This window comes from Sodiomyces alkalinus, assembly GCF_003711515.1.
Source record: "Sodiomyces alkalinus F11 unplaced genomic scaffold SODALscaffold_2, whole genome shotgun sequence".
NCBI classification, from domain to species: domain Eukaryota; kingdom Fungi; phylum Ascomycota; class Sordariomycetes; order Glomerellales; family Plectosphaerellaceae; genus Sodiomyces; species Sodiomyces alkalinus.
Genome location: NW_021167080.1, coordinates 5,343,859 through 5,365,460, shown reverse-complemented (window position 1 = coordinate 5,365,460; position 21,602 = coordinate 5,343,859). Strand labels below are relative to the sequence as shown.

The window sequence follows — 21,602 nt, the reverse complement described above, 5'->3', positions numbered from 1 at the left end:
GGTGGAGGGGTGGTCTGCAGCAGATCGAAAGCAGGTTCAGAAGCAGATAAGGAGGGTGAGGAGAAAAGCTGGAGGGTGTTATTTCTTGCTGCTGGATCTTAATTGCCGAAGGCCGTATGGAGAATGTCCGGACTACGCCGTAGATCGTGCAGTACGCGCACCCGACGGCGTGTCAACAGTCAACATCCATCGCTTCGACGCGTGCTGCCGCAACCTCCGAAGAGGAGCTTGGTGCCCGTAGCTCCAATACCTTCCAATACCTACCAATGCCAGACGATCACGAAGGTTGCTAGTCCCTGCGACACGTGCTCGCGAACGGCGCGAACGGCCCTGGGGACACGCTAACTGGCAAAGAGGCTGGGTTGACGCAGAGATGCTATGGCGATGGTGTCGTGTGTCGTGTGTTGTGTGGTTAGTCGTGGATCTTGCTCCTGTACGTTGTAGACCTGGAGGTCCCTCTCTCTTGAGGACGCAATCGGCGAATTGTGTGTGTTTGTTGTTGTTTATTAGTGGAAATCTTCCAATCCTTCCGGAAACCCTCCACACCTTCTCAGTTGGAGGGCCCAGTACCGCCGTGTCGCCCGAGGCCAAACGGTACCCCATCAGGCAAGGTCGTTTGTTGAAGGAGAGAAACGTTCACCGTTGCGGATGCTTATCTCAGCAGGGCTGAGGCATAGGGCACGGACGAAGTACACATATTTTAGCCACAATATTAGCCATAATATTAGCCACAATAAGGTACCAGCCACAACTTCAAAATACTCGACGATGGAAGAAAGTACAACGTACCAAGACGGAAGACAGGAAGGAATGACCCAGGTGCTCCGTGCCAATGCCTGGGAATTTCTCTCATTTCTCTCTAAAAATTGACCATACTGGCTTCCATGATCATTCCCTTTCCCACCAGAACGATCCTTGCACGCATTTTCCTGCATCTATATTCCCATATTCCGAAAAAGCAGCGGTCTGACCCATCTGTTGTCCCATGGATCGGTACAACAGTCAACAAAACACCGCCCACATACCATGGGGCATGTTTTTTCTTTCCTTTTTTTCCGTAACTCGCGACAAGGCTCTCCAGGATCGCAATCCACGTCGCTCGAACCAACCGTGATTGGGCTTCCGAGAGATGAAGAGAGACACACAGGAGAAACGAGAGATGAAGTTATCTGCAACTGCCATGTGGTTTCTATTTGCGTCGAGACAAACCTCATCCAAAGGGAACGTGCACCTGCATTCCTCTCGCGGTGGGAACCCATTTTTAGCAGCATTCAAAGCTTGGCTCCCCTCCGAACCCCTGAACCCACGATCCATCGCGTTGATCACTGACCCGATACGGCACATATCCGTTACAATTGTGCGAAATTAATAAGCCTTGCTTACCAGGACGATGTCCCTTCTTGTGCAGCCATTCCCCTTTCTGAGACTGCGACGTTAGGAAATGGGAATGGGGCCAACTGCGGGGGCCTTTGTGGTCAGCAAGAGATTGATTGCATTGTCAGACGCTAGATCTGGCCCCCAGTCCTTATTCCTCGAGGGGAGAGGCTGCTTGGGCAATTACTGGCCGACCATACAACGTACCGTCTGCTGGGGTTGGGCGTTCTGCACAGAAGCTTCCTTACCGTATTCCTCCAGGTCTCTCTGGCTTGCGGTTGGCCTCAGCCCGGTCTCACCAGCATAAATCCTACTCCCCCGTCTTACCGTCTTACGGAGCCCACAGCCCTCTTTTTTTTTTTTTTGCCTAACTAACGCTCATGGTGATAGGTTGGGTGCCTGACGCCAACTAACCAACCCCAGCCTTTCTGATTTTCCTACCAAAGCAACCATTTCGGCACCCGGTCAACTGCTCTCAATTCAGGGTCCCGGCGTGCACCACCACACCACCGGCGAATGCTACGCCTCGCGGGGCCGTGGAGCGCCACGATGAAAATAGAGTTCCTCTCCACACGAGCTACTCCGTGCGTGGCCGGGGGGGCACACCGGCCTCCGGCACCCTACGGAGCTGCTCACCTCCAAGGGGGCGAAGAAGCGAGGGATCCTGAAGAACACTGCTGGAAGGAATCCTATTATGGCTTATGGCTCACTGTTCACCATGCCGAATTCCGTGATCAGGTCCTCCAGTCTTTCACCATCTCGTTCACATATCAACCTCCCTTTCCCACTCCCAGTTTCAGTGATCTCTCTCCATCTTCCCATCTTCCCATCTTCCCATCTCACCATCTCATCATCTCATCATCTTTCCATCTCTTCAACACACGCCAGCTTGCCAGCCAGCTTGTTTGTTGTATTTGCTCAATCTTCATTGCCAACTCCGAAAGACAGTTTCTTATCATCTTTTTGCTTTGCTCATTCCAGCCCAGCCAGCCCAATAGAGGAAAACGAGTGATTCTTACCGATAGACTAGCGACTCTTTTGTTGTTTCAACCTCCTTACGCATATAGACGGACGCTCGATAATCTTCTGTTCCAACATCACATCATTGGCCCTTCTCACCACGACCTATAGACTTCTTCCTCTTCTCTCCGGTCTCGATATTTATCGCGGACCTCCCACCCACCGATCACCAATCATCCTACCTTCGACAGGCAAACATTACAGTTTAGACACAACCGCTTTCCTCCCCGCCTCATCTACCAAGTCGCCTTGATAGAGACACTAGAGATCACCTTGCGCCTTTCAACGCCTGCCAGCCCGAAAAAGGACCAGAGGACGACCTCTTTGTATTCTTTGACAGCGAAAAAATCTGTTCAAAATGCCTGCCCGTGCCAACGTTCGCGAAGATGACCCCACCGTCATCGTCGGCCTTGCTTGCCGAGTTCCTGGGGCTGCCAACCCCAGCAAGCTTTGGGAGCACATTTCCGCTCAGCGTGACGTCCAGCGAAAGATGCCCGAGGATCGGTACAACGTAGACAACTACTTCCATCCCGATGGCACCCGCAAGGGTTTCGTATGTCTCCTCCCCAGCTCCCCCCCGAAACTCGCCCTTGAAGTTTCATAGACACTGACTTGGCATCTCTCTTCAGACCAACGCTCGTTTCGGCTACTTCCTTGACCAGGATATCGCCGATTTCGATAACAGCTTCTTCGGTATCTCTGGAAAGGAAGCCGATGCCATGGACCCGCAGCAGCGTCTCCTCCTCGAAGTCGTCTACGAGGCTCTGGAGAACGCTGGGATCACCCTGCAGGACATCAGCGGCTCCCAGGCGTCCGTCTTCTGCGGCTCGTTCACCAACGATTACTTGTCCATGACCGGCAAGGATCTGACTGCCAACTATCCCATGTACCACGCCACCGGTACTGGCAATGCCATCCTTTCCAACCGTATCTCGTACTTCTACAACCTCCACGGCACGAGCATCACTCTTGACACCGCTTGCTCTTCGTCGCTCGTTTGCTTCCACCTTGGCAACCAGTCTCTCCGCAGCGGCGAGGCTGACATTTCCATTGTGGTCGGCTCCGCTCTGCACTTCGACACGAACGTTTACCTGACCATGACCGACCTGGGCATGTTGTCGACCGATGGTCGTTGCCGTGCTTTCGATGCGTCTGGCAGCGGTTACGTTCGTGGCGAGGGTATCTGCGCTGCCATTCTCAAGCGCAAGAGCGACGCTGAGCTCAACGGCGACAACATCCGTGCCATCGTCCGCAACACCGGCTCTAACCACGACGGCCGCAAGAACGGCATCACCCTCCCCAACAGCGCTGCCCAGGAGGAGCTGATCCGCTCGACCTACGAGGATGCGGGCCTCAACCCCCTGCACACCCAGTACTTTGAGGCCCACGGCACTGGTACCGCTGCCGGTGACCCCATCGAGACCCGAGCGATCGGTGCCGTCTTCTCCAAGGGCCGTGAGACCCCCTTGTACATTGGTTCCGTCAAGACCAACATTGGTCATCTTGAGGGCGCCTCGGGTCTGGCCGGTATCATCAAGACCACTCTTGCCCTGGAGAAGGGCATGATCCCGCCCAACATGCACTTCAACACCCCGAACCCCAAGATCGACTTCGAGAACTGGAAGCTCGCCGTCCCCACCAAGATGACGCCCTGGGATGTTCCCGAGGGCATTGCTCGTCGCGCCTCCATCAACTCGTTCGGCTACGGTGGTACCAACGCCCACGTCGTTATTGAGGAGTACAAGCCCGAGACCGTCAAGCCTGCCCGTGTCGTCGAGGCGATCGAGAACGGCGTCCATGCTCGTCCTCACCTGGTTCCCCTCTCGTCCCACTCGGCCAAGGCCGGTGAGCTGACCGAGGCTGCCCTCAAGGCCTACCTTGTTGAGAACGACAATGCCGCCATCGGCGATGTCGCCTACAGCCTGTCGCACCCGCGCCGGACCAAGCACGCCCAGCGCTCCTTTGTCGTCGCCAACGACTCTGCTGGTCTTGCCGAGCAGCTCACCACCCCTCGGCCTGCCGCCAAGTGGACCCTGGCCAACAAGACAACGCCCCGTCTGGGTTTCATCTTCACTGGTCAGGGTGCGCAGTGGTATGCCATGGGCCGTCAGCTCCTGGAGGAGTCTCCTCTGTTCCGCCAGACCCTGAAGCGCTGCGACAGCATCCTCCAGTCTCTTCCCGATGCTCCTGAGTGGTCCATCATTGAGGAGCTCTCCAAGACCAAGGAGACCTCTCTCCTCGGCGACACCCTCTACTCGCAGACCATCTGCACTGCCCTGCAGCTCGCCGTTCTTGAGGTCCTGGCCGCTTGGGGCATCAAGCCTTCCGCCACCGTCGGTCACTCTTCGGGCGAGATGGCTGCCGCCTTTGCCGCCGGCATACTCTCCTTTGAGAGCGCCATTATCGCTGCCTACTACCGTGGCCGCTACATGTCGGCGCCGATCGAGAACGGCAAGCCTGGTGGCATGATGGCCGTTGGCCTGACCGAAGCCAAGGCGACCGAGGAGCTCAAGGCGTACAAGGGCCGCCTCTGCATTGCTGCCGTCAACAGCCCGTCGACCATGACCATCTCTGGCGATTTGGATGCCATCGTCGAGCTCAAGGAATCCCTGGACGAGCGCAAAGTCTTCAACCGCCAGCTCATCGTCAAGCAGGCCTTCCACTCGCACCACATGGACCCCCTGGCTCCTGCTTACGAGAACGCCCTCAAGGGCTGCGCCGCCTTCTCCACCAAGGAGCCCACTGCCCGTATGTTCTCTAGCGTCACCGCGCGTCTGGCTGACCACGAAGCCATGGGCCCCAAGTACTGGGCTACCAACATGACCAATGCCGTCAGGTTCTCGGATGCCCTCACCGGCATCGTCCTCGACGACGAGGATGAGCCGAACGTTGACGTTCTGGTCGAGATTGGTCCCCATGCTGCCCTCAAGGGTCCTTCCCGCCAAACTCTCCAGGCCCTGAATATCGACCTGCCTTATCTCGCTTCGCTCACCCGCGGTGTCCCCGACTACGAGTGCCTCCTCAACCTGGCCGGTACCCTCTTCTCCCTGGGTTACCCCGTTGACCTCGTCGCTACCAACCAGAACCTTAGCCTCGGCGCTTCGAACGAGATCGTCAGGGTCGACACCGGGTCCAAGCTGGACGACCTCCCCACGTACTCCTGGGATCACAAGCGGTACTGGCACGAGACCCGCTACCTCAAGGAACATCGTCTCCGCAAATACCGCCACAGCCTCCTCGGCCACGTCTTCCCCGGCTCCGTTGCCAAGCACCCCAAGTGGCGCAACTACCTCCGCATCAGCGAGATCCCTTGGCTCAGCGAGCACGTCGTCGATGGCAAGATTGTCTTCCCAGGTGCTGGCTACATCTCCATGGCCATCGAAGCCGTGATGCGCGTCGAGGAGCTCGAGACGGCCAAGATGATCTTTGTCAAGGATATCATGATCAAGAACGCCCTCCTTCTCCCTACCAGCGACGACGGCGTCGAGATCCTCCTCGAGCTGAAGCCTGTCACCTCCTCTGCCAAGGACAAGTCGGAAATCTGGTATGAGTTCGCTGTCTACTCGTATGACGAGAATAGCAACTGCACCGAGCACTGCCATGGTCTCATCAGCACTGAGAAGGGCGAGCCTGCCCCGATCCCTGAGGGTTATGCTGGCCCCATCGACCTCGACCAGAAGCGCAAGGAGACCAACCGCTCCGAGTCGGCCGCGCAGTTCTACAAGCGCCTCGCCGATCTCGGTCTGGACTACGGCGAGAAGTTCCAGCGCATCACCAACTTCATGGAGAGCGGTCCCGGCTTCTCTGTCTCTGACCTCGTCTTCGACCCCAGCGCCCTCCCCCGGAACCCTGGTGACGAGACCATCATGCACGCGACCCTGCTCGATGCCTTCTTCCACACCATCTTCCACGCCATTGAGTCCTGCCTCGGCCGTCCTCTGGATGAGCCCTACGTCCCGTCTTTCTTCAAGACCCTCAAGATTTCGGGCCACTTCTGCGAGTGGGCTCAGTCCACCGACATCAGGAACTTCAAGGTCGGGTCCTTCACGCGCACCCCCTCTCCCCGTGTGGCCATCAACGATATGGTCATGCAGGACCAGGAGGGTAAGCTGATGATCGAGATTGGCGGCCTCGAGGTCACTGCTCTGGGTCGCGAGCAGCCGGATGGTGCCAACGCCCGCACCCTGTTCTACAGCCAGCGCTGGGCCCCTTGCTTCGACCTCCTCTCGAGCGATGTTGCTCGCCCTCTGTCCGAGGTTGTCGACATCTTCGCCCACCAGTACCCGAACACCAAGATTCTGCACATCACCTCCGACGTCGCAAAGACCAACGAGGTCCTGTCTACTCTGGGAGGCGCGAAGGGCCATCGTCGTCGCTTTGGCGGTCTCGACGTCTGCTCTCTCAATGGCGAGACTCTCGGCGAGGAGTTCGAGGAGCTTTCCAACGCTACGAACGGCCTTGTCAACATCGCCGAACCTCAGGCCGGTGCGTATGACCTGGTCATTGTCAGCGAGGTTGGCTCTTTCGATGCCGTTCCCTTCATGAAGGACACTGGCTACATCGTCTTCGACGGCCAGAAGGGCACTGTGTCCGCTGACCTCACCGAGGTCTTCTCTACCCCTGCTGCCACCGCCCTGCACAAGTCGAAGGAAGCTTCCCCCCTCAGTGGTCCCCTCTCCGTCATTATCCCCGCCGGCCAACTGTCCGAACGCAGCAAGGCCATTTTGGCTGCTCTTGAGGCTGGCTACCCGGGTGAAGTGGAGCAAGTGACTTTCGCCGACATTGTCGAGGACGGCCTTGACATCCTCCGCGACAACATTGTCGTCCTGGCCGGTCTTGACGAGCAGGTGTACGATGAGACCAGCTTCAAAGGTGTCCAGGCTCTTCTCGGTGCCGTCGAGAAGAACACGGTCTGGCCTCTTGAGGGCGCCACCCAGGAAGCTGCTCGCCCCGAGTTGGCTATGCTCGTCGGTGCCATCCGTGTCGGTCGCTCTGAGAACGACAACACTCGCAATGTCACTTATGACTTCGGAACGGACACTACCACCGAGGATGCGGCCGCCGGCATCCTTCGCGTCCTGGGCAGCTCCGTCAATGAGGACGAGTTTGCCGAGCGCAACGGCGTCGTCTTGACCCCTAGGTTCGAGGCCGACGACGACCGCAACCGCCGCCTGCGCAATGGCCCCAGCCGCGAGCCCCGCCTCGAGCTTTTCGGTGAGCGCCGGCCCCTGAAGCTGACCTTCGGCAAGGTCGGTCTCCTCGACACCCTTCATTTCGCCGAGGACGAGGAGATCATCGACACTGAGCTTGCCGCCGATGAAGTCGAGATCGAGGTCAAGGCTTCTGCCATCAACTTCCGTGACTTGGCCGCCTCGCTTGGTATCATCGACGACTACAAGCTTGGTGACGAGTGCGCTGGTGTTGTCATCCGCGTCGGCTCGGAGGTTGAGGGCTTCGGTCCTGGTGACCGCGTGGTTGCGTGGCGTCCTGGCCAAGGTGCCCACAGGGCCATCTGCCGCAACCCCGCCTCGCTCACCTACAAGCTTACCGGCGACATGCCTTTCTCCGCCGCTGCCGCTCTTCCTTGCATTCTGACCACGGCTTGGTTCGCCTTCGAGCATACCGCTCGCGTGCAGCCCGGCGAGACCGTCTTGATCCACGCCGCTGCCGGTGGTGTCGGTCAAATGGCCATCCAGGTCGCCCAGCGTGCCGGCGCCCGTGTTCTGGCCACTGTCGGTTCTCCTGCCAAGCGCCAGCTTCTCAGGGAGACCTATGGCATCCCCGAGGAGCACATGTTCTCGTCCCGTGACGACTCGTTCGTCGAGGGTGTCCTGGCCGTTACCGGCGGCAGGGGTGTCGATGTTGTTCTCAACTCGTTGGCTGGCCCCCTGTTGCATGCCACTTGGTCTTGCTTGACCCAGTTTGGTCGCTTCATCGAGATTGGTAAGCGTGATATTCACTCTAACACCAAGCTCGACATGGACCCCTTCCGCAAGAACGTCCTCTTCGCCTCGGTCGATTTGATTACCATCTTCAACCACAACAAGCCCCTTGGCGCCCGCATCGTCAAGGAGTGCTGCGACCTCGTACACAACGGCGAGATCCAGCTGCCCCAGACCATCCTCGAGGTCTCCTACGAGGACGTTCTCAAGGGCTTCCGTCTCCTGCAGATGGGCAAGCACACCGGCAAGATCGTGCTCGTTCCGTCCAAGGACGACGTGGTTCCCGTCGCGCCTCCCTCGTTCCGCAACACCAAGCTGTTCAAGGCCGACAAGACCTACCTCCTCGTTGGTGGGCTCGGCGGTCTTGGCCGTACCCTGGCCCAATGGATGGTCCGCAAGGGTGCGAAGAAGCTGGCCTTCCTGTCGCGTTCTGGTGCCGACAAGTCCGAGGCCAAGATGACCGTCGACTGGCTCGTCTCTCGTGGTGTGGAGGCCACTGTCTACCGCGGCGATGTTTCCAAGCGCGCTGACGTGCAGGCTTGCGTCGACGGCGTCGGCAGCTCCCTCGGCGGTATCTTCCAGGCCGCTATGGTTCTCCAGGACGTGCCCCTCGAGACCATGACCTACAAGCAGTGGGTGCGCTGCGTCGAGCCCAAGGTCAACGGCGCCAAGCACCTGCACGATGCCACCATGGGCACGGACCTCGACTTCTTCGTCTGCTTCTCGTCCGTCGCCGCCGTCTTGGGCTCCAAGGCCCAGGCCAACTATGCTGCGGCTAACTGCTACCTCGACGCTCTCATGCGCCACCGCCGCGAGATGGGTCTGGCCGGCACTACCATGAACGTCGGTGCCGTGGCCGGCATCGGTGTCGTCAGCGAGAGTGCCGCCCTCGGCCAGATCATGGAGCGCCTGGGCATCGACCCCATCAACGAGGAGGAGCTGCTCTACCAGCTTGAGGAGGCTGTCAAGGGCGACCGCGACCAGAAGATCTCGCCTCGTGGTGTCGACTCTCACCAGATCTGCACGGGTGTCGGTCTCATCAAGCCCGACGTCTACTGGGCCGTCAAGCCGCTGTTCAGGAACCTCTACGACAACCATGACTTCGCCGGCTCCACCACCTCCAGCAAGAAGCAGAAGAACATCATGGCCCTGCTCGCCGAGGAGGCTGAGCCCGAGAAGCGCGTGGCGATCGTTCTTGACGCTTTCTTGGACAAGATTGCGAGCGTCCTCGGCACGCCCAAGGACTCCATCATCCCCAGCAACCCTCTCTCTGCCTACGGTCTCGACTCGATTGTCGCTGTCGAGTTCCGCAAGTTCTTCCGCAAGGAGATCCAGATCGACATCGCCCTCTTCGACATCTTGGGCGCTGCTTCCATCACAGCTCTCGTTGTCAAGGCCACCAAGATGATCTCGGCCGCCGCCACCGCTACCGATGGCGCGGCGTCCGAGGCCAAGGACGACAAGGCCAATGCCGCCGAGGGTGAGAAGACGGACAAGGAAGCCGGTGTCTCAGCCATGGCTTCGGGTGAGATCACCAAGGTCGACGCCACCACTGGCGTGGCCATCCCGCTGTCCACCTTCCAGAACCGTCTCTGGTACATCCACTCGTTCCTCGAGGACAAGTCCTTCCTCAACCTCCCCATCACCATGCGCATCAAGGGCAAGCCCAATCTGGACATTCTCCGCGCCACTGCCCAGGCGCTCGCCCGCCGCAACGCCGTCATGCGCACCAGCTACTACGAGGGTGACGACTTTGCCCAGCAGGAGCCTCTCGAAGACTTCGAGATCGACGTCCACTACCGCGACCTCTCCGGCGAGGCCGACAAGGAGCAGGCCCTGAAGGAATATGTCGACTACAACCGCCAGATTGAGATGAACGTCGAGGAGGGCGAGGTCGCCAGCTTCGCCCTGGCCAAGCTCTCTGAGGAGGACTGGGCCTACAGCCTCATCATCCACCACATCTCGGTCGATCGTGGTTCCATGAAGGGCATGATGAGCCAGTTCGTCAGCCTGTACGATGCCATCGCCACCGGCAAGGACCTCAGCACCGTGCCATCGCCCGAGTTCAGCTATGCCGACTTCACGCTCTGGCACAACGCTCGCCTCAACTCGGACCTGATGAAGCCCGACCTCAACTGGTGGAAGGAGAAGCTGACTGGCATTCCCGAGGCCAGCAAGCTGCTCCCCTTCGCCAAAGTCAGCGAGCGCCCGCAGAACAACGACCCCCACCGCCACGCCCTCAAGACCAGCCTGAGCTCCAAGCTCTTCGCCCGCATGAAGCGTATCGCCTCCCAGTCCAACGCGACGCCGTTCCACTTCATCCTCGCCGCGTTCCGCGCCTTCATGTACCGCTACACCGAGGACAAGGACCTCGTCATTCTCATGGTCGACGGCAACCGCCCTCACCCCGACGCCGAGGACATTTGCGGTTTCTTTGTCAACATGTGCCCCATCCGGCTGAACGACGACTGCGAGACCACCTTCGACCAACTCTTCACCGCCACCAAGGACCGTGCTCTCGAGGCCATGGCCCACACTGGCATTCCCTTCGACACCATCGTCGACCTGATGAACGTGAAGAAGACGCCTAGCCACCTCCCCATCGGCCAGGTCTCGGTCAACTACCAGATCCACGGACCGGTCCCTGTGTACAACACCAACGACTTCACCATCAACCAGCTCGAGACCGATGACATTCCCACCGCCTCCGACATGCAGCTCGAGGCCCTGGAGACGGGCGACCACTCTCTCGACCTTCGCATCGAGTACGCCACCGCCCTGTACGGACAGGAGGACATGGAACGCTTCCTTGACAACTTCTTGTCGTTCCTGTCCAGCACCATCAAGGACCACCGCCAACCCATCGAGGAAGTCAACATGACCGGGCTCCTCGAGGTCGCCCACTTGGAGAAGAAGTACTGGAACACTGGTGTCGCTAAGAACCAGTGGGAGGGACAGAGTGTTGTGGACAAGGTCACCCAAATGGCAAGCGAACATCCCCAGGCCGAGGCGATAAAAACTTCTGACGGCCACAGCATCTCCTACAGGCAGCTGATCGAAAACGCCAAGAGCGTGGCCTCTGAGCTCGTTCAGGCAGGCGTGAAGCCCGGTGAGCGAATCGCGCTTCTCGCCCTGCCCGGTGTCGAGGCCGTGACCGGCCAGCTCGGTGCTCTCATGACCGGCTCGTGCTACGTCGCCCTCGACACCGATTTCGCTCAGGACCGCCTCTCGTTCATGATCGCCGACGCCGGATCCCCTGTTCTCCTCGTCGGCTCCGGTGCCGAGGCCCTGGCCGGCGACCTCACTGCCAAGGCTGGGGCCGCCGCGCCCAAGGTGATCGTGATTCGGGAGGCGGTCGCTTCGGCCCGCTCCCCCGTTCAGCTGCATTCCCGTCAACCCTCCGACCCTTTCTACATGATCTACACCTCGGTAAGTTGAGAAACCGTCCCCCCCACCCCCTTCCCATTCCCCCCCCCCCAACGCGGTGGATGCTGAAGGATGTAACAGGGAAGCACCGGCACTCCTAAGGGAGTGGTGCTCACCGAGTCCAACACCCAGCAAATGCTGGCCACTCTCAACAAGGACTACGCCTTCACATCGGAGGACACGTTCCTTCACCAATCCTCCATGTCCTTTGACCTCTCCATCGTCCAAATCTACTCCGCCCTCACTTGCGGTGGCACCGTCTGCATCGCGGCCTGGGAAACACGCAAAGACCCCCATGCCCTGGCCGAGTTCATGAAGGATGCTTCCGTTTCCGTTACCTACTTCACCCCCACCCAGTTCGCTCTTCTCATGGACCTTAACACCGATGCCCTCAAGAAATGCGACAAGTACCGCGTCGCCTACTTCGCGGGTGAGCGCCTCCCCGTCCGCGTTGCCAAGGGCTTCTACGAATTGGGCACTCCCGCCGTCCTCTACAACACCTGGTCGCCCAGCGAACTCGTCGTCCAGACGTCCATCGGCCGGATCGATCCTCCTTCCGAGGAAGAGGTCAGCCTGCCAATCGGTTACCCCATGGACAACTGCCGCCACTACATTCTCGACACCAAGGGCAATCCCCTTCCGGCCGGCATGGTCGGTGAGCTTGTGGTGGGCGGCGCGCAGGTCGGTGCCGGCTACCTGAACCGACCTGAGATCAACGCCAAGTCGTTCGTCGAAAACCCCTTCGCCTCCGAGGAAGACCGCAAGCTCGGATGGACCAGGATGTTCAAGACGGGTGACCGCGGTCGCTTCCGCCCCGATGGCCAGCTTGAATTCCACGGCCGCATTGCGGGCGACAAGCAGATCAAGCTCCGTGGTTTCCGTGTCGACCTCGGCGAGGTTGAGCAGCGTCTCTTCCAGGAATCCCAATCCGTCCAGCCGGGGTTGATCGACATCGCTGTCATCGCCCGGACCATCGAGGCGGGCCAAGAAGACATCCACCTGGTGGCCTACCTGGTTCCCAAGGCCGGTCTCGCCGTCGCTGACCGGGCTTCTTTCGTCTCCCAGCTGCACGACAAGGCCAAGCCTCACCTCAACGACTACATGCTTCCCAACGGTTACCAGTTCCTCGAGAAGCTCCCCGTCACGATTGGTGGCAAGGTCGACCGGCGGAACCTCCTGAGCCGCGATCTCGAGCTCATCTACCCGACCACTGCGGCGGCCGCTACCACTGCCGCGACCGGTGACGCGGCCGGTGCCACCAACGCCAACAACGAACTCGAGGAGTCGGTCATGGCCGTCTTCCGCGGCGTTCTCGGCGACAAATACGCCGACCCGAGCGACAACTTCTTCCAGCGCGGTGGCCATTCCATCCTGCTGGTCAGGCTCCAGGCCAGGATCAAGAAGCAGTTCAAGGTGGCGCCACCCCTGCCCCAGATGATCAAGGAGCCCACAGCGGCGGCCGTCTGCGCCTACATCCGCACCAAGAAGGGTGGCGACGCTGGCGGCAAGGGCAGCTTCGAGAGCGCAATCAGCTGGGAGGCCGAGACGAAACTCCCCAACGATGCCCGCTACACCCCGCGCTGGGGAACTCCCCGTGTTGAGCGTGACGAGCAGAAGACGATCCTCATCACGGGCCCCGAGCTCTTCATTGGACTGCACCTTCTGGCGGAGATCCTGACAACTAAGCGTGAGGCGACGGTTTACGTCCTTGGATCTCTCGAGCCTAGCCAGGTCGAGAACATTGTCGCGCTTCTCGACAAGCACGGCCTCATCAATGACGGCCCGGAGAACCCGCTCAGCAAGGACGAGGTCCGGACCCGCGTCAAGGCGGTCCCTGGCGTCCTCTCGAAGCCCAACTTCGGACTCAGCAAGGTGGCGTTCCGCCAACTCGGGCAGAAGATCCAGGCCATCTACCACCTTGGTGGCCACGTTTCCCTCCTCAAGACGTACTCCTTCCTCAAGACATTCAACGTGGCACCGATCTTCGACCTCATCCACCTGGCTGGTATCGGTGATCACCTCTCGGAGATCCACCACCTGTCGACCTGGTCGGTTCCCCATCTCCAGACCTGGACCAAGACGAAGCGGTCGGGCAAGACGTGGGTGACTGCGGAGGAGGAGATGGCACACTTCCAGCCTCCCGCCGAGGACGAGTACGGCTACTTCAAGACTCGCTGGGTGGCCGAGGCGATCCTCCGCAACGCGGCGTCGCGCGGCTTCCCTATCACGATTACCCGTGCGCCTGCCGTCACCAGCCTGCGCCCCAACGGCTTCATGGACCCCGGTGATGAGTTCACCATCCGCATGGTGATGGAGATGGTGGAGTCGGGAGCGATCCCGCGCCTGGGCTCGCCCAGCCAACCGAGCTTCGTGATTGACGTGATCCCGGTCGATTACCTGGTCCGCGGGTTCTACTCCCTCACGTCGGAGAAGGAGGTGCTTGCGATGGCGCCGGCGGAGCAGGGCAAGCCCAACATCTACCACTTCGCCAACCCGTCGCCGCTCAAGCTCCAGGACCTGCCGGACCTTGTGCCGATGCTCCGCGAGGACGGCAAGCGGCCCAGCCTCATCTCGGCCGACAGCTGGCTCAAGAACCTGGAGAAGCAGCACAAGGAGAACGAGGGCGCGGCGGCGACGATCCGTGGCACGGTGCTCCGCGAGTACCTCTCCATGGGTCATGTCATGTTCTCTCTCGATAGGACCCAAACGGCCAAGCTGCTGGAGAAGCTGGTGCCTGGTCTGGACGAGACTTGCCCTGCGATTGACGGCAAGTTCTTGGATCATCTGTTCAAGCGCATCAAGGCTGCTGAGCCATGAGTGTGCACCAGGTGAAACTTAAAAAAAAAAAAAAAAAGAAACTCACACACTTATATACTCATACACCTGGGGGATAGCATTTAGACATTTCGATTCAGATATAGGTGTATGAGGACAGAAAAGACTTTTGAGGGGGGAATTTTTGTGGAATTCTTTTCTTCTTTTCCTTTGTCCTGCGAGCGAGTTTTTGGATTTTAATGGTTTTGTTTATTATTTTGTATTCTTACGATTTCATGATACCTACATCTATGGGCTGGCAATACATAGATTGAGCAAACATCCTTATTCCACATGTTCTCGAAAGTGATGGTGATTGAATGGTCTCGACAAATGGAGCTAGGAGAAAGTAATGGCACAATTTAATAGCATCGGCATCGTTTGTATTCGGCCCTTTTTTTTTCTTTTTTTTTGTCGTATGTGTTGTATACCTTAGTCGGGGCGGCGATACATAAGGATTGACGGAATGTGAAGCTATTCACGCGTTTGGACCCCGTGTGCGTACTAACACCTTTTGAGATTCGCTAGTGGTGATGGTGATGATTACATAATACAGATAGTCCGTACTTGTTTTCCCCACACTAAAATTCATGCGGTTTTCCCCTTCGGACTGGTAAATCACCGGCGATCTTCGAGCCTTCCATTTCCCATTTCCCATTTCCACCTACTCCGTACGTTCGTTCTCGTTGTTTCCCCCAACCCCGCTCAACAACCAGCACCCTCGAGAATTCATCTACGCCAAAGTCATGGTCCAAGGCTCCGCCATCAAGAAGGCCGGCCAGCCTGCGGCAACAGGCAAGCCTAAAGCAGCGAGCACACGCAGACAACCGAACAAGGTGGGCAAGAAGCCGCAGAAGGCCAAGATGCGAACGTCGGCGGACAAGATGCAGAAGAAGTTCGCGGGGGCCCTGACTGCCAAGACGGAGAAGATGCTTGGGGAGCGGGCGGGCCACCTGGAGCTCATCGGGAAGGGGAAGAAGGGGAATGATAAGAAGGGTGTGTCGGAGAAGGGAGGAAGTCGGAAGTTTGGCTGAGGGTTTTTTTTTTTCCTTTTTTTTCCTTCGTGTTCCTTTGAAGAACGACGATGACGAAGGTACGGGGGACTATCGAGAGTCGTTTCCAGCGAATGCGAGTGGATATTCGACAATATTCAACAACCTCGTCAACCATGCTGGTTCCGAACGCTACGATAACGAATTGCTCTTGCGAGGTGCCCATGGACGAGACACATTGCTTTCGTTCGGCGACAACTCTTCTCTTTACAAACGCCTCTACCACACTGAGAGGGACATTTCGATTCCTTGCCGATACCACATACAAGGCGAAACCACAGGCGAGACAGTTCCCAACTCGGAATCGGGATCAGCATTCTTCCTCTTGGGTCAGGGCGTTGGCCGAACAAGACATCAACCGGCCAAGGAATAGAAAATACTTGGGAGAACTAGCCAACGCCGCATGCTCTATCCCAAGACAAAGACGCCGACCGGAGAGACCGCCCCTGGGATAAGAAGTTCAACTCAACCATTACGGTCTGTGCATATGTCGACAGGCCGTCATAAATACCAAGAGAGAAACATCAATCCAAAAATAAACAATAAAAAAGATTCATGGGACGATGCCACGGGAAGCATTCTGTTGGGGTTGTTTGTTTGGATGACTACCCAGGTACTGGGTGTAACGGGAGGCTTTCAGTTGCTTCAGGTTTACCAGCTTAGGTAAGAAACACTGCTGCGAAGGAGATCAAAATGGGTTGAGGGAGTCAAGCTGTCTGATCCAAAAAAGAAAACAAAAACAAAAAAGATGACTCTGGCTTACCCATCCCAAATTACAAGGCCCCCCCAACCCTGACGGAGGTATGTGCGAACGCCAACGCGGTATACCTCTCACCTGCCGCCGCACCCCCCGCACCCACGACACCCGCGACACCCGCCCACATGCCTAGTCCACTCAACATTCGCCTCGAAAAACTCGCGTCGTTTCCGCGCTCTCCCGGCCTACGCGGTCCTCCGGAGCGAGGGGAGGGCAGGAATGGCGGCCATGCTGGGACGGATGGTGCGGTTGGCGCGGAAGATCGCGGCATTTGTGCGGGATTCGCATCACTACGAGTGGTTGCCCGACCAGGAAGCGGAAGCGGACTTGGAGGACACGCATATCATCGTGCTTTTCCGGGCCAAGGACGAGGCGTTGAACGACGTGCTTGTGGCGAAGATCAATGAGACCAGGGAGGTCTTCGTCAGTGGGACGGTGTGGAACGGAAAGGCTGTTAGGATTGCGGTGGCTACTCGGAGAGTCGATGTGGAGAGGGGTTTTGCGGTTGTTCGGGAGGTTTTGGATTCTGTTGCTGAAGGGCGCTCGTAATTCCAGGGTTGGGACCACAGGCTAAGGATCTGAGATGGTCGTCACATCTTTGTAGAAGACACCCATAGAGGCTTCAGGGGACCCTACGAAGTACGAAGTAAGATCTCAGGTGACGGTGTTGCGAGGTCACGTGATTGTGTTGGTGGCTTGGCTTCCCTGTGCACCTACCTAATTGGGCGATGGCTCAGGCGGATGAGGTACCTTATTACTCATTATCTCATTATCTCGTTATCTCATCCTCATCCTCGTCCATTGTCGTCTGTCTCCATCCGTACGTATTGTGTTCGCACGGGGAGCACTCCGTACAGCTTCCTTTCTTCCATCATCCCATCCCGCCTATCCATTCATCGCTTCATCCTTCACCTCTGCATCCGTTAGCCAATTCATACCTTGCCCGGATAAGCTGTACGGAAGGGCATACTACGACTTCATCGCTGTCAGACAACACCGGTCAATCGACTTCAACGCGACTCTCCGTCCACGATCATCAACCCAGCCCGCCACCGCCATGCAGTGGCAGATCGCAGCGCCAGCAACCTTGGCTCTCGTAGTCTATGCCCAGTGGAGGAAGGCCCTTACTCCATCGGGCATTCTTGCGGCCATATTCACAGCTGCCATCCACGCATATCATCCCTGGAATCTACCCTTCACCCTTCTCTGCACGTTCTTCCTCTCTGGCACTTTAGCGACCAAGGTGAGAGTGACCCGTGCTCTGCTCTGACATTGATGTCCTCTTTAATGCACAGTGGCTTTTTCTTCTTCTTTTTTTTTTTCTCTTTTTTTCTTCTTCTTTTTCCTCAACTCCCGTTTGCCATTTCTTGTTTGTCATTTAACGGGGAATTATTATCATCCACGGTCCTGACACACGCACTTGGGTAGATCAAACATGGCTACAAGGCTACTCTCACAATGCAGTCCAAGGGCTCTGTTGGTGAAGGGCCTCGGACTCATACACAAGGTCAGACCACCCCACCCCCGGTCCTCCCCACTCCCGACTTCCCGTTGCCCACCTTGTAGGTCCTCATCCGACGACCATACGGGGTTGCATCATCTCATGTTGTTGTCATGTTGTTCCCACCTCGTCGCACAAACCTAAATCTAGTTGGTGTTGGGAGTGTACGCCCTGAACAACGCTGCTGACGCCCTTTTCAGTCTTTGCCAACTCCCTGATCGCCACCGCTCTGACCTGGACCCATGCTGTCCAGTTGGGGAAGCGTCAAGCTAGCCTTGCGAACCCCAATGCCGAAACCACCGGCAGTCTCTGCTATTCGTTCCATGGCGACCTCCTGGTCATCGGCATCATTGCCTGCTACGCCGCCGCCGCCGCCGACACCTTCAGCTCCGAGCTGGGCATACTGGCCCGCACCCAGCCCCGCCTCATCACCGACCCCGTGCGTAAGGTCCCGCCAGGCACCAACGGCGGTGTCACCATCGAGGGCCTCGCCGCCGGTCTCCTCGGCTCGTCCATCATCGCTGCCGTGACCATGTACCTCCTCCCCACGTGTGACGAATCCACCGCGGACACCCCCGGCGGTGGCGTCCCCTGGACGACCCAGCAGCGCGTCCTCTACGCCGTCGCCATCGCCCTCTGGGGCGTGGTCGGGAGCATTTTCGATAGCTGGCTCGGCGCCACGTGCCAGGCCACCGTCAAGGATGTCCGGACCGGCAAGGTCGTCGAGGGCGAGGGCGGCTCCAGGGCGCTCGTGTCCCCGACGGAGACCAGACAATTGGCGCGCGCCGAGGTCGAGAAGGTCGTCCTCGCCGGGGAGGGCCAGGACGCTACCGAGAAGACCGACGCGTCCAGCAGTGCCATCGACGACGGAGCTGCCGTTGCGCCGCGTAAGGAAAAGGAGGGCCCCAAGGAGAAGGCCCGCAGGCCCAGTTTTGGCGATGAGAAGCCCACCCGCGTTATCGAGAACGGCATCGACCTGCTGGACAACAACGACGTCAACTTTCTCATGACATTGTTCATGAGCGTCGCTGCCATGACTCTCGCCAGCAAGGTCTTGGGCGTGCCCTTTGAGAGCATCAAGGTTTGAAGCTGGGTCTGTGTAATGGTATTACTAATTTTTTTTTTGTTCGTTGGAAACAAGCTTCGGGCAGAGCATGCTCGACTTGATAGAATTGGTAGCCCGCCTACGTTTCAAGGAATTGGAAATTCATAATCACTTCACATTCATGAAATTACAGGAGAGACGTTGCAACTTCTTGGTCTCGTCGATTTTGTTGTTGTCCCATCGGATCCGAAGGCCGGCCGAAAGACGGGTTTGGTTTTCCCCCACGTTGTCGCTTATTAGCGAGCGACATGGGAGAGACGCAACTTGTCATCCGCAGACTCTTGGCCCGTACTCCGTATAACATTGATTATTGCTCTGCAGAGGAACCCCAACTACGGGAATTTTCAACGTAGGACTGGTTATTGACGAGAGCCATGTTGAGGATGTTGTTCGATAGTGGAAAAGAGGACGGACGACCGGGGGCGGTATGAGGAATTGCGCCCGACTGCGCCCGACCAAAGGATCAATAATGGTGTCCGCCTGTCTTTAGTGTCTTCGAATGCCGCAATGGCCGTTGATTATTAATAATGTCTATCTATAGACCCCAATTGCCAAATAAATTTCCAGAACGAAACAAGAAAAAAAGTACGAGGGTACCTTAGGCCATCAGGTACAGAGGATACACGGACAGGACCAAGTCTGACTAATACAATCCCATGATATAATTATATCACGTGCGACGCGACACAGGGGCCGTGCCTTCTCACCTTGAACATACGGTAATACATCGTCTTTCTCGATTCATGCCTCTTCACAAAGACGCGACGCGCAACTCTATCGACCAGGACTACGCTGCTGGGAAAGGACTCGGGTTTCCCCGATGACACATGCACTCTCCTCTCTCTTAATCCTACACGGAATGGAGTCATAACAAGATGTGACCATGGTGTCTGACAACCGAGGGTATGCACTATGCACTACCTGCTCTATCTCGTCCTCAGACTGATGTAAAATACCGACGATCAAGGCTATTCCTACGATACCACCACGTACAAACGTATCCGGGCCCGTGGAACCGGTCGTCGGGGCTTTTCCGATTGTAACACGCCAAGAGGACGTCCAAGGTTCCATCGGTTCCGTGAGTCCAACCAACTGAGACCCCTCCCCTTCTCAGACGAACAACGGCCATCTCGCCTACGGGGATCTCGTCTACGAAGATTCCGTCCGTCTACAGGATGCTTCCCTTTGTCTTGGGGTGCAGTACGACGATATCACGCGGGGCGTGTGGGGCGATCGGGTCGGTCATGCGTCGTGAAGACGCCTGGATCTATTGAAAAGCCTCCCGTCATGGGCGAATGAATCGAGTGACGGGCAGGCTGGGGAAACCCTCCGAGAGGACACCCCGAGCCAACCCCGACCAAAGAGACACACCCTGTGGCTAACAAGGTTTTGAGAGATGTTGCAAGGTCCTCGGAGAGACGTCGGAAGCCATGAACAGACGAACAAGTGTCACACAATCGGCCACTGACAGCCTCCCACAACCCATAGGACGGAGACGGCTCCGGATTCGGGTTCGCTCCCGGTTGAAAATCCCTGCAGAGCCTGCAGAAGCCCTGCAAATTCCGTCGGTATGCTCGTCACCATCTCAGAAATAGGGTTTCTGCGGGAAGCGAAGCCCGTGGTTCATCTCCGGGGAACCGGTGCACCGGTTATCCCCAACGTCGCCGTTACATCGGTGTGGCTTTTGGCTTTCGGCCTGCTTTTGGCCTGCTTCTGGCCGAACAAGGTTGCTAGCTTTCCACACACAAGGTTTGCCTTACGGGCCGGCCTGCCCACCATCGCAGACCGTTCGGAGCATCCCTCGCGAGTCTCGCCTTCAACACGGCACCCTAAAATAAGACATCGCCTAGCCAAAAGGGGCAGCGTAGTCTTTTTCAGCCGAGCTTCCCCGGATCGGCGAGACATATGTGTGTTTCAGTGTGGGGACGTCTTCAAAATGCTTCATCTTACCGCTCTCTCTGCCAAACGTCCCGAATGTTCCTTGTCTAATTAAGGTACAATACGAGCATTTTAGCCTTTTTTATTTTATTTTTATTTTTGTTGGTCGGCGAAGAAACATCTGACTCCTGCTTACTCTGTCGATCACACCTCTACGCCTCTTCCGCTTGCTTACCGCCTCAAAAACGCGAATCGGACCGGTATGATTGATCGTGATTTGCCGCGTTTGCAAGGGAGAGCGAGTCATTTCCCAGACCAATGCCTATGTTGACCTCTGGCTATGGCTATGGCTATGGCTATGGCTGTGGCTCTGGCTCTGGCTCTGGCTCTGGCTCTGGCTCTGGCTATGGCTGTGGCTCTGGCTCTAGCTCTGGCTCTGGCTCTGGCTCTGGCTCTGGCTGAGCCGTTGTGCTGCTCGTACAAAACGTATTGTTTCGGTTCAGCTGAGTGGCGCTCCTATCACTTTTCTCCCGTTCGGGTACGGATGACACTCTCGACACTCGCTGGGCCTCTTTCTCTGTGTATCGGGTTCTGCCGACTTATCGTCTCACAGTGCTGACCTCCCTCACGATAATTGTTCGTCTCGCTTCATTCTCAACTACTCTCATGCATCGAAGACTTCTAGCATTCTTTCTGCCCTGACTGGACCACCACCTCTCATCTTACCCCCCCC

The 21,602-nt window shown here is 57.6% G+C and overlaps 5 protein-coding genes across 5 annotated transcripts; all 5 read left to right on the top strand.

Moving 5' to 3' along the window:
• The first annotated feature begins 1,749 nt into the window (after window positions 1-1,749).
• SODALDRAFT_120178 (hypothetical protein) lies at window positions 1,750-2,629 on the top strand. The gene has a single exon (XM_028606621.1). The coding sequence runs from the start codon at window positions 1,891-1,893 to the stop codon at window positions 2,503-2,505; it is 615 nt and encodes a 204-aa protein (XP_028469273.1). The 5' UTR covers window positions 1,750-1,890; the 3' UTR covers window positions 2,506-2,629.
• Window positions 2,630-2,752: 123 nt separating this feature from the next.
• On the top strand, window positions 2,753-14,579 carry SODALDRAFT_272568 (polyketide synthase; the record flags this gene model as incomplete). Its single annotated transcript, XM_028607839.1, has 3 exons — window positions 2,753-2,947; window positions 3,024-11,765; window positions 11,844-14,579. The coding sequence occupies 3 exons, from the start codon at window positions 2,753-2,755 to the stop codon at window positions 14,577-14,579; spliced, it is 11,673 nt and encodes a 3,890-aa protein (XP_028469272.1).
• A 349-nt stretch (window positions 14,580-14,928) lies between these two features.
• Window positions 14,929-16,934, top strand: SODALDRAFT_377135 (hypothetical protein; the record flags this gene model as incomplete). Its single annotated transcript, XM_028614888.1, has 6 exons — window positions 14,929-14,955; window positions 15,293-15,574; window positions 15,654-15,957; window positions 16,047-16,109; window positions 16,409-16,429; window positions 16,519-16,934. 6 exons carry the CDS (start codon window positions 14,929-14,931, stop codon window positions 16,932-16,934), a joined length of 1,113 nt encoding a protein of 370 aa, XP_028469271.1.
• Window positions 16,935-17,268: 334 nt separating this feature from the next.
• On the top strand, window positions 17,269-19,066 carry SODALDRAFT_331196 (hypothetical protein). Its single transcript, XM_028611398.1, has 3 exons — window positions 17,269-17,628; window positions 17,814-17,892; window positions 18,087-19,066. The coding sequence occupies exons 1-3, from the start codon at window positions 17,443-17,445 to the stop codon at window positions 18,971-18,973; spliced, it is 1,152 nt and encodes a 383-aa protein (XP_028469270.1). The 5' UTR covers window positions 17,269-17,442; the 3' UTR covers window positions 18,974-19,066.
• A 1,246-nt stretch (window positions 19,067-20,312) lies between these two features.
• On the top strand, window positions 20,313-21,097 carry SODALDRAFT_120136 (hypothetical protein). Its single transcript, XM_028606620.1, has one exon. The coding sequence runs from the start codon at window positions 20,562-20,564 to the stop codon at window positions 20,982-20,984; it is 423 nt and encodes a 140-aa protein (XP_028469269.1). The 5' UTR covers window positions 20,313-20,561; the 3' UTR covers window positions 20,985-21,097.
• Window positions 21,098-21,602: the final 505 nt, after the last annotated feature.

Bases quoted from the DNA above. Each gene is read 5' to 3' on its own strand.
- SODALDRAFT_120178 (XM_028606621.1), top strand. From the start codon at position 1,891: ATGCTACGCCTCGCGGGGCCGTGGAGCGCCACGATGAAAATAGAGTTC.
- SODALDRAFT_331196 (XM_028611398.1), top strand. From the start codon at position 17,443: ATGCAGTGGCAGATCGCAGCGCCAGCAACCTTGGCTCTCGTAGTCTAT. The intron at 17,629-17,813 runs GTGAGAGTGACC...GCACTTGGGTAG, and splicing joins CTGGCACTTTAGCGACCAAG to ATCAAACATGGCTACAAGGC. The intron at 17,893-18,086 runs GTCAGACCACCC...CGCCCTTTTCAG, and splicing joins GCCTCGGACTCATACACAAG to TCTTTGCCAACTCCCTGATC.
- SODALDRAFT_120136 (XM_028606620.1), top strand. From the start codon at position 20,562: ATGCTCGTCACCATCTCAGAAATAGGGTTTCTGCGGGAAGCGAAGCCC.